The 17,373-nt window shown below is 49.4% G+C and overlaps 1 protein-coding gene across 1 annotated transcript in view; it reads left to right on the top strand.

Annotated features, from left to right (window-relative positions):
* The first annotated feature begins 13,716 nt into the window (after positions 1–13,716).
* LOC143964277 (C-type lectin domain family 4 member E-like) overlaps positions 13,717–17,373 on the top strand; it is a 161,343-nt gene continuing 157,686 nt past the window's right edge. Inside the window, exon 1 of the mRNA XM_077473980.1 lies at positions 13,717–13,822. Within this exon, the coding sequence (XP_077330106.1) occupies positions 13,789–13,822 (34 nt within the window). The 5' untranslated portion in view covers positions 13,717–13,788. The remainder of the gene's footprint in view (positions 13,823–17,373) is intronic.

The following is a 17,373-nucleotide window of genomic DNA, read 5'->3' as shown; positions in this document are numbered from 1 at the left end:
GGCATGTTCCCGGGAACATTGTTCATCACCGACGTTGGTAAACAGCCATTGGCCAGCGGCTGTTTACCATGTGATTGGCTGTGATCCTTTCACAGCGATCACTAAATGTCAACAAACTGTGGTAATGAGATGTTAGTGGGTTCTCCAGTACCTGAGTAGCTTTCACAGTCCATAGGAGTACCCGAGTACCTGAGTACCTGTCACAGTCCATATGAGTACCAATTACCCGAGTACCTGTCACCGCCCTTCAGAGTACCCAAATACCAGTCACCAGGCAAGCCATTATAGTACCCGAGTACCTACCTATAGCCCATTAGAGTACCAGAGTATCTGTCACCAGGCCATAAGAATACCCGAGTAGCTGTCTCCAGGCCATAAGAGTACCCGAGTACCTATCTGCAGCCCATTAGAGTACCCGAGTACCTATTTTCAGCCTATGCCTCATAGAATATACGTTGGGGTGTTTTCTTTCCAAAATGGGGTCATTTTGTGGGTAATTCCACTGGGCTGGTTCTCAAGGACCTTCAAAAGTGTGATAGTTAGGAATGAAATGAGGTGTGATGTATGCTCCTAGAATGCCTGAAGGTACTAATTCAATGTTGGGCCTCTGTATGTAGCCAGGCTATGTAAAAGTCTCACACATTTGGTATCTGTCAGGAACTTACCAGCAATAGACAGGCACAGCTGCGTTCACACAGGCGTCGACGCGTGTTCCCTGCGCGTTCGCGTACGCGTTCGCGTGCGCGTTCGTTTACACGTTAGTATGTATCGTCGTGTGTGCCGTTCGTGCGCGCGCTCGTTCGCGTGGTCGTGAGTGGCGTTCGTGCGCTACTTCCCGCCACTGAACGTTTAAAGGTTCCTCAAGCGCGCTGGTGCGGCGCTGTTTCGTCTCAGCTCCTGTGTGCCTGAATACCTGATTCTGAACCTGATTACCTACTACTGTTACCGACCCGGCCTGTTTGACTTCTCTGCCTTCTCCGAACCCGACCCTGCTTGCCTGACCTCGCTACCTCTCCTGCCTACGATTCCGTTGCCGACCTCTGCCAGTTTTACCGACACTTCTTGCCTCCTGTTGCCACCTGCCTACTTACCTTGACCCGGACCGTCTGACTCTGCTCCAGCCTTCTGCCTGTTCAGTGATCGGCTTCTGAAGCTACTGTCTGCATTTCTCAGCCTTCCAGCAGCCCCCAGTCGCTCAGCCTTTTCCGAGGATCCTCCGCTCTACTTCCAGCTCCAGCGGTCCTATCCAGCAGGCACTCCTACCCACTGTGCTCTCGAGACCGCTGTCTCCATTCCAGCGGCTCCTGAACCAGCGTTGTAAGAGAGGTCTCCTCCTACAAGTCGGGCTTCCACACCTGGACCCTAACAGTACGAAACAGCCATGACTGAGCCCGCAGGAGAGACCTCTCCCATGAAGGAGATCTGCACGCATCTGTCGGCCCTTACTCAAGCTGTAAAATCACTGCAGGATGGCTACACCAGACTTGAAGGACAGGTCCAGAACCTTACTGATACCGGTCACGCGGCTCCTGCTCCTTCCTCCCCACCAGTACAGCCTGCCGCCTCACCATCTGTTGTCATGCTTCCACCTGAACCAAGGGTACCCATCCCAGAGAGGTTCTCTGGGGATCGAAGCAAATTTCGGGCCTTTCGGAACGCTTGTCAACTGTATTTCGCCCTACAACCACTGACTTTTTCCCTAGAAATTACTAAAGTAGGGTTTGTAATCTCCCTCCTGCAAGGAGAACCCCAGACCTGGGCCCACCGCTTACTTGAAGGAGATTCAGTCTCGACCTTCTCTCTGCAGTCCTTTTTCGAGGCCATGGCCCAGCTTTACGAGGATCCCCAAAGGACTGCCACGGCTGAGTCTGCCTTGTTTGCGCTATAGCAGGGCCGCAGACCGGCCGAGGATTACGTTATGGACTTTCGACGCTGGAGCGCAGACACGGAATGGAATGATGCAGCTTTGAAACATCAATTTCGCATGGGGTTATCCGAGGGGCTTAAGGATGAACTCGCTCGAGTTGGCATACCAGAAACTCTGGAGGCCCTGATCTCTTTGGCAATCCAGATTGACCGTCGTCTCCGGGAGCGAAGATCAGAGCGCTCCGCTCAGCAAGGCCGCCCAGTTTGGATGACAGCAAAAGCCCCAATGCCTGCTTCCCGTTATGTGCCTCCGACCAGCTCCATTCCGCCTTGTACGACTCCTGACACCTCTGAGCCCATGCAATTGGGACTAATGCGCCCTGCTTTACCCCCGGAGGAACGCGCACGTCGTCGGCAGCAGAATCTCTGCCTCTACTGTGGTGGTTCGGGCCACTATGTCTTCAACTGCCCTGTCAAGACAAGTAAGTGTCTATCTCCTGCTTCTGCCAGTCTCTCTGCATTGTCTGCCAATTCAACCCACCTTGCTGTTCCTCTTTTACTACAGCTCCAAGGAAGGACGGTGACAGTCAACGCTATCATTGACTCCGGGGCGTGCAGCTGCTTTATTGATTCCACCTTTGCTGGCCAACAGGGCATCCCGTTACGAGGCAAGGCTCATGAACTCTCAGTTTTCCTGGCCGATGGGTCCAGCATCAGTTCTGGGAAGGTAATCCAAGAGACTCTTCCCCTGCCTGTCACCATCTCCTCTCTGCACAAGGAAGTCCTGACCCTTGATGTGATCTCTTCTCCAATGTTCCCGATCATTCTGGGCATACCTTGGCTCCAAGCCCATAACCCCTACATCAATTGGGTTACTAGAGAAGTCACGTTTCCTTCTTCCTATTGTTTGAAGCACTGTCTAACAGACTCCACCAAACCTTCTGCCACCCTTTTATGTGTAGACTCTGACCAAGATCTACTTCGGACTGTACCCAAGCATTACCACGACTTTATTGATGTTTTCAGTAAGAAGGGAGCAGACACTCTACCTCCTCACCGCCCCTATGATTGTCCGATTGAACTACTCCCTGGGGCCGAGATCCCTTTCGGACGCATTTTCCCTCTATCAGAAAAGGAGCAGGGGGCACTTAAGACCTACTTGGACGAGAACCTAGAGAAGGGGTTCATTCGCCCTTCAACTTCCCCAGCAGGAGCTGGAATCTTTTTCGTCACCAAGAAGGATCAGACCCTCCGACCATGTGTGGACTATAGGGAGTTAAACAAAATTACGGTTAAGAACCGCTACCCCTTACCCTTGATACCCGAACTCTTTCAGAGACTGAGGTCCGCTATCATATTCACCAAGCTTGATCTAAGAGGAGCCTATAACCTAGTTCGCATTCAGGCCGGGCACGAATGGAAGACAGCTTTCCGGACCCGATTTGGGCATTATGAATATCTAGTAATGCCCTTCGGGCTCTGCAACGCCCCGGCCACGTTCCAACACCTAATTAATGACGTATTCAGGGATTTCCTTGATGTATTTGTGATTGTCTACCTGGACGACATCTTAATATTTTCCAGCTCCCTCGATCAGCATCGGGAACATGTCCGCAAGGTCCTAAACCGTCTTCGCCAACATCGACTCTACGCAAAGGCTGAGAAATGCGAATTCGAGTTACAGAGCATCCGATTCCTGGGACTAGTGATCTCCCCAACGGGCATCAAGATAGATCCCCAGAAAGTGTCTGCTGTGCTAGACTGGCCAGCGCCTCCGGATAAGAAGGGCGTACAACGCTTCATCGGCTTCACGAATTTCTATAGAAAATTCATAAGAGGCTTTTCAGCTATAATTGCGCCCATCACGCAACTGACCAAACAGAACTCTCGCTTCTGCTGGACTCAGGAGGCCCAGAGTGCCTTTGAAGAACTTAAAGGACTTTTCACGTCTGCCCCAATTCTCAGTCACCCGGACCCGTCTCTACCCTTCATCCTCGAAGTAGACGCTTCTGAAGTGGCTATAGGAGCGGTCATTTCCCAACGTCGAGGCAACAAGGACCTAATGCACCCTGTGGGGTTCTTCTCCAGGAAACTTTCTTCCGCAGAGAGAAATTACGACGTGGGCGACCGAGAATTGCTTGCTATTAAAGCTGCCTTGGAGGAATGGAGATATCTGTTGGAGGGCGCTGCTCACCCGGTACTAATATATACAGATCACAAGAACTTAGAGTACCTAAGGTCTGCCAAGCGACTAAGACCCCGACAAGCCCGCTGGGCCTTGTTCTTCTCACGTTTCTCCTTTCATATCACGTACCGGCCCGGATCGAAGAACGTGAAACCAGATGCGCTGTCACGAATGTATGACAACCCCAAAGACTCATCTGTCCCTGATACAATCCTGCCTGCCGGAAATTTTTTACTTTTACAGTCAGACCTACTTTCCCTGATCAAGGAAGCATCCTCTGACTCCTCAAAACCCCCCGGAATCACCCTAGTGTCCAGAGACGGCCTGTTCTGGAGGGGAAGTCAAGTTTTCGTCCCCAAAGATGTCTGAGTCAAAGTATTGTCCCTTCTTCATGACCACCCGCTGGCAGGCCACTTTGGGGTCCGTAAGACCCTTGAGCTCGTACGACGCACGTTCTGGTGGCCCAATCTGAAGGACTTTTGCGAAAAGTACGTCAGCTCCTGTCCCGTTTGCATTCAGAATAAGACACCAAGGAATCAGGCTTGGGGACTGCTAAAACCCTTACCCGTGCCCGACAGACCCTGGAAAATGATTAGCATGGACTTCATTGTCGAGCTCCCATGTTCTGAGGGGTGCTCGACTATCTTTGTGGTGGTAGACCGGCTATCCAAAATGGCCCATTTCTTACCCCTAAAAGGGACCCCATCTGCCGTGGAGACTGCCCACGTATTCATTAAGGAGATTGTGAGGCTACACGGAATTCCAGCAAATATAGTCTCCGACAGAGGAGTGCAGTTCACCTCACGTTTCTGGAGGGCCCTGTGTGAAATCCTGAAAATTGAGCTGGCCCTGTCCTCGGCCTATCATCCCCAAACTAATGGGCAGACAGAAAGGACCAACCAGACTCTTGAGCAGTATATTAGGTGCTTCACATCATTCGTGCAGAATGATTGGGTGCCCCTGCTGCCTTTGGCAGAATTTGCCTATAACAATGCTTGTCATTCGGCCACCGGTCAATCCCCCTTTTTTGCCAATTATGACTTTCATTTAACCTTTTTGCCTGACTTTCTTTCAGAAACCTCAGTTCCAGCGGTCCAGGAGACAGTGGACTTCCTCAGCCACAATAACCGGGTGTTGCAGGAGGCAGTGGCCAAGGCCCAGGCAGACGGTAAGAGAGCCTTTGACCGGAAAAGAAGAGGGGAACTGACCCTACAACCGGGCGACCAGGTATGGCTTTCTACCAATAACATTAAAATGGCTTGTCCTTCCAGGAAGCTTGCACCTAAATTTATGGGACCTTTCCCGGTGAAGAGGAAAATTAATGAAGTCTCCTATGAGTTAACCCTGCCCGAGTCACTTAGAATTCACCCTGTGTTTCACGTGTCACTGCTGAAGCCTGCCGTCCCTGATCCTTTTCCTGATAGAGGAACTAGACCTCCAGAGCCCATCCTAGTGGATGGAAATGAGGAATACGAGGTGGAGGCCATCCTCGACTGCAGAAGAAGACAGGGACTTATTCAGTTTTTAATCAAATGGAAGGGGTTTGGGCCGGAGAACAATTCCTGGGAGCCGGACAGCAATATCCATGCCAAGCGATTAATTCGTGCATACCTGTCTGCCCATCCAGAAAAGAGGAACCTGTTGGGCATCCGGAGGCTGCCCCTTGGGAGGGGGCAATGTCAGGAACTTACCAGCAATAGACAGGCACAGCTGCGTTCACACAGGCGTCAACGCGTGTTCCCTGCGCGTTCGCGTACGCGTTCGTTTACACGTTAGTATGTATCGTCGTGTGTGCCGTTCGTGCGCGCGCTCGTTCGCGTGGTCGTGAGTGGCGTTCGTGCGCTACTTCCCGCCACTGAACGTTTAAAGGTTCCTCAAGCGCGCTGGTGCGGCGCTGTTTCGTCTCAGCTCTTGTGTGCCTGAATACCTGATTCTGAACCTGATTACCTACTACTGTTACCGACCCGGCCTGTTTGACTTCTCTGCCTTCTCCGAACCCGACCCGGCTTGCCTGACCTCGCTACCTCTCCTGCCTACGATTCCGTTACCGACCTCTGCCAGTTTTACTGACACTTCTTGCCTCCTGTTGCCACCTGCCTACTTACCTTGACCCGGACCGTCTGACTCTGCTCCAGCCTTCTGCCTGTTCAGTGATCGGCTTTTGAAGCTACTGTCTGCATTTCTCAGCCTTCCAGCAGCCCCCAGTCGCTCAGCCTTTTCCGAGGATCCTCCGCTCTACTTCCAGCTCCAGCGGTCCTATCCAGCAGGCACTCCTACCCACTGTGCTCTCGAGACCGCTGTCTCCATTCCAGCGGCTCCTGAACCAGCGTTGTAAGAGAGGTCTCCTCCTACAAGTCGGGCTTCCACACCTGGACCCTAACAGTATCGCTATACTTGGGAAAAGTAGCAGAATGTATTTTGGGGTGTAATTTTTGCTATATACATGCTATGTTTTAGAAATATCTTATAAATTTAAAGCTTTGTGTAAAAAAAAAAAAGACTCATAATGCCTCATAGATTACACGTTGGGGTGTTTGCTTTCCAAAATGGGGTCATTTTGTGGGCAATTCCATTATCCTGGTACTCCGGGGCCTTCAAAAGTGTAATACATTGTTAAGAAATGAGATGTCATTTAAGCCCATAGAACACCAGAAGGTTCTACTTTAGTGTTGGTCCTTTGTATGTGGCCGGACTGTGTAAAAGTCTCACATGTGGAATTGCCATCAGAGGCGGCTCCAGGCTTTGTGAGGCCTTAGGCATAACTTAGACATGAGGCCCCACTCACGTTCATAAGGGAAAAAATAATTCAAGCAATAAAATTGAATTGCATATTAAGAGTACTGGCGTCTGTGTCCTCTATTTCAAAGCTGGTGTCAGTGCTGACACGCTCTCAATACTGGTGTCAGGGCACTCCACCTCAGTGCAGTGTGCTCTCTCTTAGTGCTGGTGTGAGTGCTCTGTCTCTCTCAGTGCTCTGTCTCTCTCAGTGCTTGTGTCAGTGCTCCGTCTCTCTCAGTGCTGGTGTCAGTGCTCCGTCTCTCTCAGTGCTGGTGTCAGTGCTCCGTCTCTCTCAGTGCTGGTGTCAGTGCTCCGTCTCTCTCAGTGCTGGTGTCAGTGCTCCGTCTCTCTCAGTGCTGGTGTCAGTGCTCCGTCTCTCTCAGTGCTGGTGTCAGTGCTCTGTCTCTCTCAGTGCTCCGTCTCTCTCAGTGCTGGTGTCAGTGCTCTGTCTCTCTCAGTGCTTGTGTCAGTGCTCCGTCTCTCTCAGTGCTGGTGTCAGTGCTCCGTCTCTCTCAGTGCTGGTGTCAGTGCTCCGTCTCTCTCAGTGCTGGTGTCAGTGCTCCGTCTCTCTCAGTGCTGGTGTCAGTGCTCTGTCTCTCTCAGTGCTCCGTCTCTCTCAGTGCTGGTGTCAGTGCTCTGTCTCTCTCAGTGCTGGTGTCAGTGCTCCGTCTCTCTCAGTGCTGGTGTCAGTGCTCCGTCTCTCTCAGTGCTGGTGTCAGTGCTCCGTCTCTCTCAGTGCTGGTGTCAGTGCTCTGTCTCTCTCAGTGCTCCGTCTCTCTCAGTGCTGGTGTCAGTGCTCCGTCTCTCTCAGTGCTGGTGTCAGTGCTCTGTCTCTCTCAGTGCTCCGTCTCTCTCAGTGCTGGTGTCAGTGCTCCGTCTCTCTCAGTGCTGGTGTCAGTGCTCTGTCTCTCTCAGTGCTGGTGTCAGTGCTCCGTCTCTCTCAGTGCTGGTGTCAGTGCTCCGTCTCTCTCAGTGCTGGGGTCAGTGCTCCGTCTCTCTCAGTGCTGGTGTCAGTGCTCCGTCTCTCTCAGTGCTGGTGTCAGTGCTCCGTCTCTCTCAGTGCTGGTGTCAGTGCTCTGTCTCTCTCAGTGCTCCGTCTCTCTCAGTGCTGGTGTCAGTGCTCCATCTCTCTCAGTGCTGGTGTCAGTGCTCTGTCTCTCTCAGTGCTCCGTCTCTCTCAGTGCTGGTGTCAGTGCTCTGTCTCTCTCAGTGCTCCGTCTCTCTCAGTGCTGGTGTCAGTGCTCTGTCTCTCTCAGTGCTGGTGTCAGTGCTCTGTCTCTCTCAGTGCTCTGTCTCTCTCAGTGCTGGTGTCAGTGCTCTGTCTCTCTCAGTGCTCTGTCTCTTTCAGTGCTGGTGTCAGTGCTCTGTCTCTCTCAGTGCTGGTGTCAGTGCTCTGTCTCAGTGCTCTGTCTCTTTCATCATCCCTGTTGGGCAGCAATAGGTCCCCTCGGACTCCTCATAGTGGAAGAGCTCCTGGTGGGAGATAGCCACAGAGAAGCCGATCATGAGCAGTGCCAGCGCAGAATGAAGAGCGCCTTGCCCACTTGGCTGAGGATCACACTGGACTGAGCTGGGACCTCCCGACCACCGCAGTGGAGCCCTGGATGGCTGGGGATGAGGGTGGGGTGGACTCAGGTCAGGAGAACACGGGTTGTCAATCACAGGCAGGCACATTGGGACACTGGAAGAGGACTGAGCAGACCTGACTGTAAACCCCAGTCACATGTATCCCCCCAAGTCACATTCGCACCTCTCGTTGCATGCTCCCCCCGTCGCATATACCCCCCCGTCACATTCACACACCCCCAATCACATATTCTCCCCCCCCCTCTAGTGATATGCACACACCTCCCCCCGTCACATGCACATACCTCCCCCCGTCACATGCACACACCTCCCCCCGTCACATACACACACCCCCAGTCACATGTTCACCCCCTAGTGACATGCACACACCCCCCAGTCAAATGCACACACCTCCCCCAGTCACATACACACACCCCCATCACATGTGCCCCCAGTCTCATGTTCACCCCCCAGTCACATGCTCACACCCCCCAGTCACCTGCATGTACCCTCCAATCACATGTTCACCCCCCTAGTGACATGCACACACCCCCCATTCACATGCACACACCTCCCCAGTCACATGCATGTACCCTCCAATCACATATTCACCCCCCTAGTGACATGCACACACACCCCATTCACATGTACCTCACACATAGATGCTCTGTCCCCTCACAGCTCAGTCAGCACATCCTCAGCTCACTGAGCTCAGTAGTCAGTCGGCTGCACACAGACAGGCTACAGTGAGAGAACTGGAATTGGCTCCGCCTCCACCACAGAAGCCCCGCCCTGGAAGGAGGGGGGACTCGCTATCCTGTTGAGGTGCTAGCTGTACCCAGCCTTTGCACAAGATATCGGCTCAAGGGACGGACATCATTTGCTGGCGGGGCTGTGAGGGGCGGGGCAGTTGCTAGTCTCTGTCGGCTGTTCCAATGGAGACTGGGCAGTCATCTCATGGGGCGTGGTGTAACAGAGCAGAAAGGAGGAGGAGGACTGTTTGTAAACTGAAGGAGGCAGGCACAAAGCTCCCCTGCTGACTGTACTAGGATTGATGCAGGAGGATAGTAGAGGCAGCTCTTTAGGCAAACTAGGCGGTGACGAGGCTCCTGAGAGGGCGAGGCCCTTAAGAGGGCGAGGCCTTAGGCCATCGCCTAATTTGCCTAATTAGAGAGCCGCCTCTGATTGCCATACTCGGGAAGAGTAGCAGAATGTATTTTGGAGTGTAATTTGTTGTATGCATATGCTGTTTGTGAGAAATAACCTGATAACGTGACAATTTTGTATACAAAAAAAAAAAATCTTCATTTTGCAAAGAATTGTGGGAAAAAATTACAACTTAAAAAAACTTTCTAAGAAGGGGTAATTTGGGGGGTATTTTTACTTTGCTGACTTGTTAGTGTCTCAAGAAATGAGATTCACCTGATGTACTGAAGGCCTGATCAGATATGATCAATTTTCAGTGATTGCTACCATGCTACCGTGCACGAGCGGCGCGCTCTGTGATCGGCGAGTCCATGAGACTCGCCTGATCACCGATCCGTGCAAGGGGTCGATCCCGACCCCTTATCACGTGATCAGCTGTCAGCCAATGACAGCTGATCAGGTGATATAACGGAGACGGTAATCGGCTAGTATTCCTCCTCGCGCTGACAGCTGATCACCGGCGGCCGACATCAGTCCCGATCACGGCCAGCAATGCAAGCGCCCACCTGCCCCCTGCCAGTGCCCACCTGCCCCCTGCAGTGCCACCCTAATAAAAAGTAAGTGCCCCCGTCAGTGCCACCCAGCAGTGCCCATAGTGCCACCCAGCAGTGCCCACAGTGCCACCCAGCAGTGCCCACAGTGCCACCCAGCAGTGCCACCCACAGTGCCACCCAGCAGTGCCACCCACAGTGCCACCCACAGTGCCCACAATCTGCCTCAAAGGTGCTGCACCCCAGTGCCGCCCATCAGTGCCCAGCAGTGCCGCCCATCAGTGCCCAGCAGTGCCGCCCATCAGTGCCCAGCAGTGCCGCCCATCAGTGCCCAGCAGTGCCACCTATCAGAGCCACCTATCAGTGCCCATCAGTCCCATCTATCAGTGGTACCTATCAGTGCCCATCCGTGCCACCCATCCGTGCCACCCATCCGTGCCATATTATCTGTGCCCATCAGTGCCGCCTTATCTGTGCCCATCGGTGCCACCTTATCTGTGCCTATTAGTGCCGCCTTAACTATGCCTATCAGTGCCCACCAGTGCAGCCCATCAGTGCCCACCAATGCAGCCCATCAGTGCCCACCAATGCAGCCCATCAGTGCCCACCAATGCAGCCTATCAGTGCCGCCTAATCAGCGCACTTCAATGAAGGAGAAAAATGACCCGTTTGCAAAATTTTAGAACAAACTATTAAAACATGATTTTTTTTTTTTGCATCTTTTTTTGTTTGTTTAGCAAAAAATAAAACTCCGAGCTGTAACTAAATACCACCAAAAGAAAGCTCTATTTGTGGGAAAAAAATGATAAAAATTTCATTTGGGTACAGTGTTGTATGCCCGCGCAATTGTCATTCAAAGTGCATCAGCGCTGAAAGCTGAAAATTGGTCTGGGACTGAGGGGGGTTTAAGTGCCCAGTAAGCAAGTGGTTAAATACCACCAAAAGAAAGCTCTATTTGTGTGAAAAAAAAGATACAAGTTTCATATGGGTACAGTGTTGCATGACTGAGTAATTATCATTCAAACTGTGAGAGCGCTGAAAGCTGAAAATTGGTCTGGGCAGGAGGGGGGGTGTAAGTGCCCTGTATTGAGGTGGTTAATATTGGTAGGGTCCAAGGAAGACTTTTTAAGAATCGGGTGACTAGTAAATGTTTAAGAGAGTTGGGAAAAATGCCAGAAAAGAGGGAGAGGTTGAAGCAGTGGCGCCCCGTCTATAGGGGGTGCCATCCAGGCTATCACAAAACATTTTTTTTTTTTAAACTGGTCCTTTAAAAAAACAAAAAACAAAAAAATGTCCATAAGTGCACTGTGTTCAGACACCGGACACAGTGCACTATGGGAAGCGCCATGTCTATGCAATCACGGGATTGCATTTGCGGGCTTTTATCCCACCTTGCGGCACTTTCTGAAGCACCGAGTAGCTTCCGCCCGACACTCGTAGTATCTATTACTACGGCCGGGCAGTTTGACTGACATCTCAGTTAGACATCACTTCCTGTTTTCTCTCTCCCATTGCGCCCGGGAGAGAGAAAAACTGAAGTATGAGGAGCAGACTCCTCCATCACCACTGCCAGTGGAAGGAGACACCACAGGAGAGCACAACACAGCAAGGTAAGTACCACTGTGCTCCCACAGAGAAGGGGGGGGGGGGGTCGATGTGACACAGGCAGGCTGCATTTGGTTGGATACAGACAAGGCTGCATTTGGTGGGATACAGACAAGGCTGCATTTGGTGGGATACAGACAAGGCTGCATTTGGTGGGATACAGACAAGGCTGCATTTGGTGGGATACAGACAAGGCTGCATTTGGTGGGATACAGGCAAGGCTGCATTTGGTGTGACACAGGCAAGGCTGCATTTGGTGGGACACAGGCAAGGCTGCATTTGGTGGACATAGTCAGGCTGCATTTTATGGGACACAGGCAAGGCTGCATTTTGTGGGACACAGTGTCAGGAAAGGTTCCCTCCGCTGGTAATATTGATCATTTGGCATGCAGTACTGAGATCCACCAGCAGGTGTCTTCTGGCAGTTTTGAGCTGTCAGAAGAGCTTTACCCTGCTGGAATTATGTCATCTTTGGGCCGCAGTACTGGCGTCCACCAGCGGAGGGATCCTGGTAGTGTGGAGCAGGTATTACCTTCTGCAATCAGGAGTCACATGAATGATAGCAGCCACAGTATAAATACCCGGCAAGTGCACACACATCTTACCCTGGTATTGTCCTTGTGCCCTGACCTGCAGCCTGTTTACCTGTTACCTGTTAGCCTGAGCCTAAGCCTGATTCTGAACCTTGATTCCTGCATCCTGCATCCTGCCTCCTGAACCTGTTGTACCTGATCCTGTCTATTCCTGCATCCCTGGAACCTTGTCCTGCAACCTGATCCCTTTCTCCTTGTCGTCGTCCCCCATCTGCTGACCTCCTGTTTATGACCCTGGCCTGGCCTGACTAGGATTCTGGTACTCCCTTTTGCTACATATGCTGGTTTGTTTGTAATCACTGTTTGGTTGTTTGGTTTGTTCACTCAGATTGTATTGGTGGTGTGCTCACATTTTATATGCACTTACTTTAATAAATTTACTTTCACCTATTTATGTCTGGTTCATGCTGTCGCAAGTCGCACAGTTTTGGTCACATCTGGTTTATGACACACAGGCTGTATTTGGTGGGACACAGGCTGCATTTGCCATGACACAGGCTGCATTTGATGTGATACAGGCTGCATGTAAGGAGGGACTCCGCTGGGGACACCTGATGGCATCTGGTGGCAGGCGCCGTGGCTAGTGACACGCTCAGGGCTCCCACTGATTCTGCATTATGGTGAGTTGAATGATTTCATTTTATATTACAATGTAATAGTATAAATAATGTGCTTCAATCATCCTGACACCACAACAACCATGGTGCCGGGATGATTGAAGTGCTTGGTGAAGTGTTTGTAATATCTTTATCTGCTGATTGTTAAAATTTCTAGAATACACATCTTTCTATAGTGTAGAATCTGGGCCTGCTGTCCCTCCATCCCTCTCTCCCTCTCCCTCCATCCCTCATTCACCTCAGACACCAACCACACCACCTTCGTGCCACGCCCAGTATTTTTTTGAAACCACGCCCATTTTCACCAAGTGGGAGGGGTCAAAAAGGAAGGGCGGGGTCTGGCGCCTCCCCATCCTAAAACTTCACCAGCCGCCACTGGATTGAAGAAGTGGGTTAGAGAGTGTAGGATAGAGCCAGAGGGTGACCACAGTATTTGAGAAGGAACAGGGTCCAGGGGGCAGGTGGTTAGGGCCTAGATTCTGAAGTCATCTGTGTGCTGTGGCGGTTTGTTTCTATCATACAGGCAGTGACACTTCGCTTATTTACTAACTTTTAAAAATAACAAATGCAAAAATTACCAAAAAAGTTCTGTGCTGTATAAAGCTTTGTTAATTAAGTAGATTTTTTTTTTTATTGAGGTCTATATATTGGACCTAAAAAGGGACAACCAAGGAGGAAAGCAAAACAGAGGGAAGGATTCCAAAATATGTTGCGAGGTAGACTACTAATTGTTACTAAACCGGATAAACTTCCTCTTTTTTGTGGTAATTTTAAAAAGAATTTCATGAGCTCCTCTTCACATACTTAGAACAGACGATCAGTGCAGTCCCAGAAGACAGAGAGTGAAGAGCACGGGGAATCCCGTTCATCCTCACCTTACAATGAGGAAAAGTGAAGATCTGGAGATAGAGCAGGGTAAGATTGAAATGTATAGTTTTGAAGTGCTGAGTGAGATGGGAAATGGGTCGGTGTGTTTAGTAGGTTAGTAACATTCAGTTGATAAGTACCAGAATGGCTCACTCCCTCACTTAGCTGTATCTAAAAACATATTTTTTTAGATTTTGATGAGGGAATTAGGGATGAAATTCACATTTGTCTAATGGTGAAATGTAGCAAATTTCCAGGATTTATTTGGTGAAATTTTAGGTGAATTTGCAGTGGGGTGGCTTTTGGCTCCCACCGATAATACCCGGTGTAGTCTTCAACCCAGCCCAGCAGACTACTAACAGCCAATAATGTTTTGTGGGGCTGAGGAAGATGATACCCTCCCTCCCATGTGTCACAGCCTCACCTGTCTTTCCTGGGTGCCCAGGACCTCCATGGCAGATGTCTGGATGGTGAGCAGTGGGAGTTGAGCGAACATCCATTCACTGATCTCCCCCAAGAAGAATGAACCCAGAAGATCTCAGCTCTATTTGTTTCCAGGCACATATTCAGTGTATTGGAACCTGCTCCATGTGAAGGACAGTGAAAGCTGACAAACTGCATAGGGAGAAATTAGGGTCATTTAGGAAACTGTGCTTTATTTATGACTGCTAGTTCCTTAAGTGGTTGTAAACCCTTCCATACAACCAGTGAAATGACTGGCCTCAGGTGATACACAGAGATTAGAGATGGGCTGTAAACCCCCCTATTCAGTTCAAAGCAGAACTCTAGAAACAGCGAACCCATTGAAGTCTAATGCCCCGTACACACGAGAGGGATTAAGTCTGACAGACCTCCAAAGGAGTTCCGACGGAGTTCTGGCGGACTTTTCGACCGAACGGACTTGACCACACACCATCACACCAAACTCCGATGGAGTCGAACGTGATGACGTACAACTGGATTCGACGTAGGAAGTTCATAGACAGTAGCCAATAGCTGCCCTAGCGTCAGTTTTAGTCCGTCGGAGTAGCACACACACGAGCGAATTTTTCGAAGGGGACCGGGTCCGGCGGAGTTCCGTCGGGAAAATTTGAAGCATGCTTCATTTCTAAAGTCCGTCAGACTTTAGCGAAGCTAAAGTCCGTTGCAGCCCACACACGATCGAATAGTCTGACGGACTCAGTCCGTCGGACTTTGGATGTCAAAAAGTCCGCTCGTGTGTACGGGGCTTATGGGAGCCAAACAGAAAAAAATCAAAAGTCCCCATTTTGAAGGCTTATATGCAAGTAATTGGCCATAAAAGGGGTATGGGGGTTTGGGTACTGACCTGGGGGACATGTACCAATGCAAACTTTAAAAAAAAAAAAAAACTATAATTTTTTTCAGAAGTAATGATTTTAACCACTTCAGCTCCGGACCAATAAACACCTTAAGGACCAGAGGTCTTTTTCCAATTTCGCACTGCGCTGCTTTAACTGGTAATTGCGCGGTCATGCAATATTGCACCCAAACGAAATTTGCGTCCTTTTCTTCCCACAAATAGAGCTTTCTTTTGATGGTATTTGATTGCCTCTGCGATTTTTTTTTTTTTGCGATATAAATGGAAAAAGAGCGAAAATTTTGAAAAAAAAAATATTTTCTTCTTTTTGTTATAAGAAAAATCGAATAAACTAAATTTTAGTCATACATTGAGGGCAAAATTTATTCAGCCACATGTCTTTAGTAAAAAAAATGTCAATAAGCGTATATTTTTTGGTTTGCGCAAAAGTTATAGCGTCTACAAACTAGAGTACATTTTCTGGAATTTACACAGCTTTTAATTTATGACTGCCTATCTCATTTCTTGAGGTGCTAAAATGGCAGGGCAGTACAAACCCCCCCCCAAATGACCCCATTTTGGAAAGTAGACACCCCAAGGAAATTGCTGATGGGTATGTTGAGCCCATTGAATGTTTATTTTTTTTGTCCTAAGGGATTGAATAATGACAAAAAAAATATTTACAAAAAGTTGTCACTAAATGATATATTGCTCACACATGCCATGGTTATATGTGGAATTGCACCCCAAAATATATTCCGCTACTTTTCCCGAGTATGGGGATACCACATGTGTGGGACTTTTTGGGAGTCTAGTCGTGCACGGCACCCCGAAAACCAATCACCACCTTCAGGATTTCTAAGGGTGCACATTTTTGATTTAACTCCTCACTACCTATCACAGTTTCAAAGGCCATAAAATGCCAAAATAGCACAAAACCCCCCAAAATGACCCCATTTTGGAAAGAAGACACCCCAAGCTATTTACTGAGAGGCATGTTGAGTCCATGGAATATTTTATATTTTTCCACAAGTTGTGGGAATATTACAAACTTTTTTTTTTTGCACAATGTTGTCACTAAATGATATATTGCTCACACATGCTATGGGCATATGTGAAATGACACCCCAAAATACATTCTGCTGCTTCTCCTGAGTACGGGGATACCACATGTGTGGGACTTTTTGGGAGCCTAGCCGCGTACGGGACCCCCAAATCCAAGCACCGCCTTCAGGATTTCTAAGGGCATACATTTTTTATTTTACTCCTCACTACCTATCACTACCTATCACAGTTTTGAAGGCCATAAAATGCCAAGATGGCACAAAACCCCCCCAAATGACCCCATTTTGGAAATTAGACACACCCCAAGCTATTTGCTGAGGGCCATGTTGAGACCATTGAATATTTTTTTTTTGTCCCAAGGGATTGAATAATGACAAAAAATAAAAATAATTTTTTTTTTTTTACAAAAAGTTGTCACTAAATGATATATTGCTCACACATGCCATGGTTATATGTGGAATTGCACCCCAAAATATATTCCGCTACTTCTCCCGAGTATGGGGATACCACATGTGTGGGACTTTTTGGGAGTCTAGTCGCGCACGGCACCCCGAAAACCAATCACCACCTTCAGGATTTCTAAGGGTGCAAATTTTTGATTTAACTCCTCACTACCTATCACAGTTTCGAAGGCCATAAAATGCCAAAATAGCACAAAACCCCCCAAAATGACCCCATTTTGGAAAGTAGACACCCCTAGCTATTTACTGAGAGGCATGTTGAGTCCATGGAATATTTTATATTTTGCCAAAAGTTGCGGGAATATTAAAAACTTTTTTTTTTGCACAAAGTTGTCACTAAATGATATATTGCTCACACATGCTATGGGCAGAAGTCAAATTACACCCCAAAATAAATTCTGCTGCTTCTCCCGAGTACGGGGATACCACATGTGGGGGACTTTTTGGGAGCCTAGCCATGTACGGGACCCCGAAAACCAAGCACTGCCTTCCGGATTTAAATATAAAATGCTACCAAAAAAACTGTTAGCGATCGCAGGGATCAGGCCTGACTCTGCGATCGCTGCAGTTATGTGTTTAGTGTTTTGTAAGTGACAGTGATCGATCGATACTGCACTTGGGTGGGCTGGTCAGAGGGGCAAAACGCAGGTGCTAGCAGGTATCTGGGCTGATCCCGCTAACAATGCGTTTTTTTGGAACCCTGAACCGCTGGGGACGCTAGTATAGATCTGATCAGATCAGATATTGATCTGTTC

The sequence above is a fragment of the Lithobates pipiens genome, unplaced genomic scaffold (genome assembly GCF_037356315.1).
Source record: "Lithobates pipiens isolate NorthernLeopardFrog02 unplaced genomic scaffold, aLitPip1_a1.2 Scaffold_8, whole genome shotgun sequence".
NCBI classification, from domain to species: Eukaryota; Metazoa; Chordata; class Amphibia; order Anura; family Ranidae; genus Lithobates; species Lithobates pipiens.
This window is presented reverse-complemented; position numbering and strand designations above follow the sequence as displayed.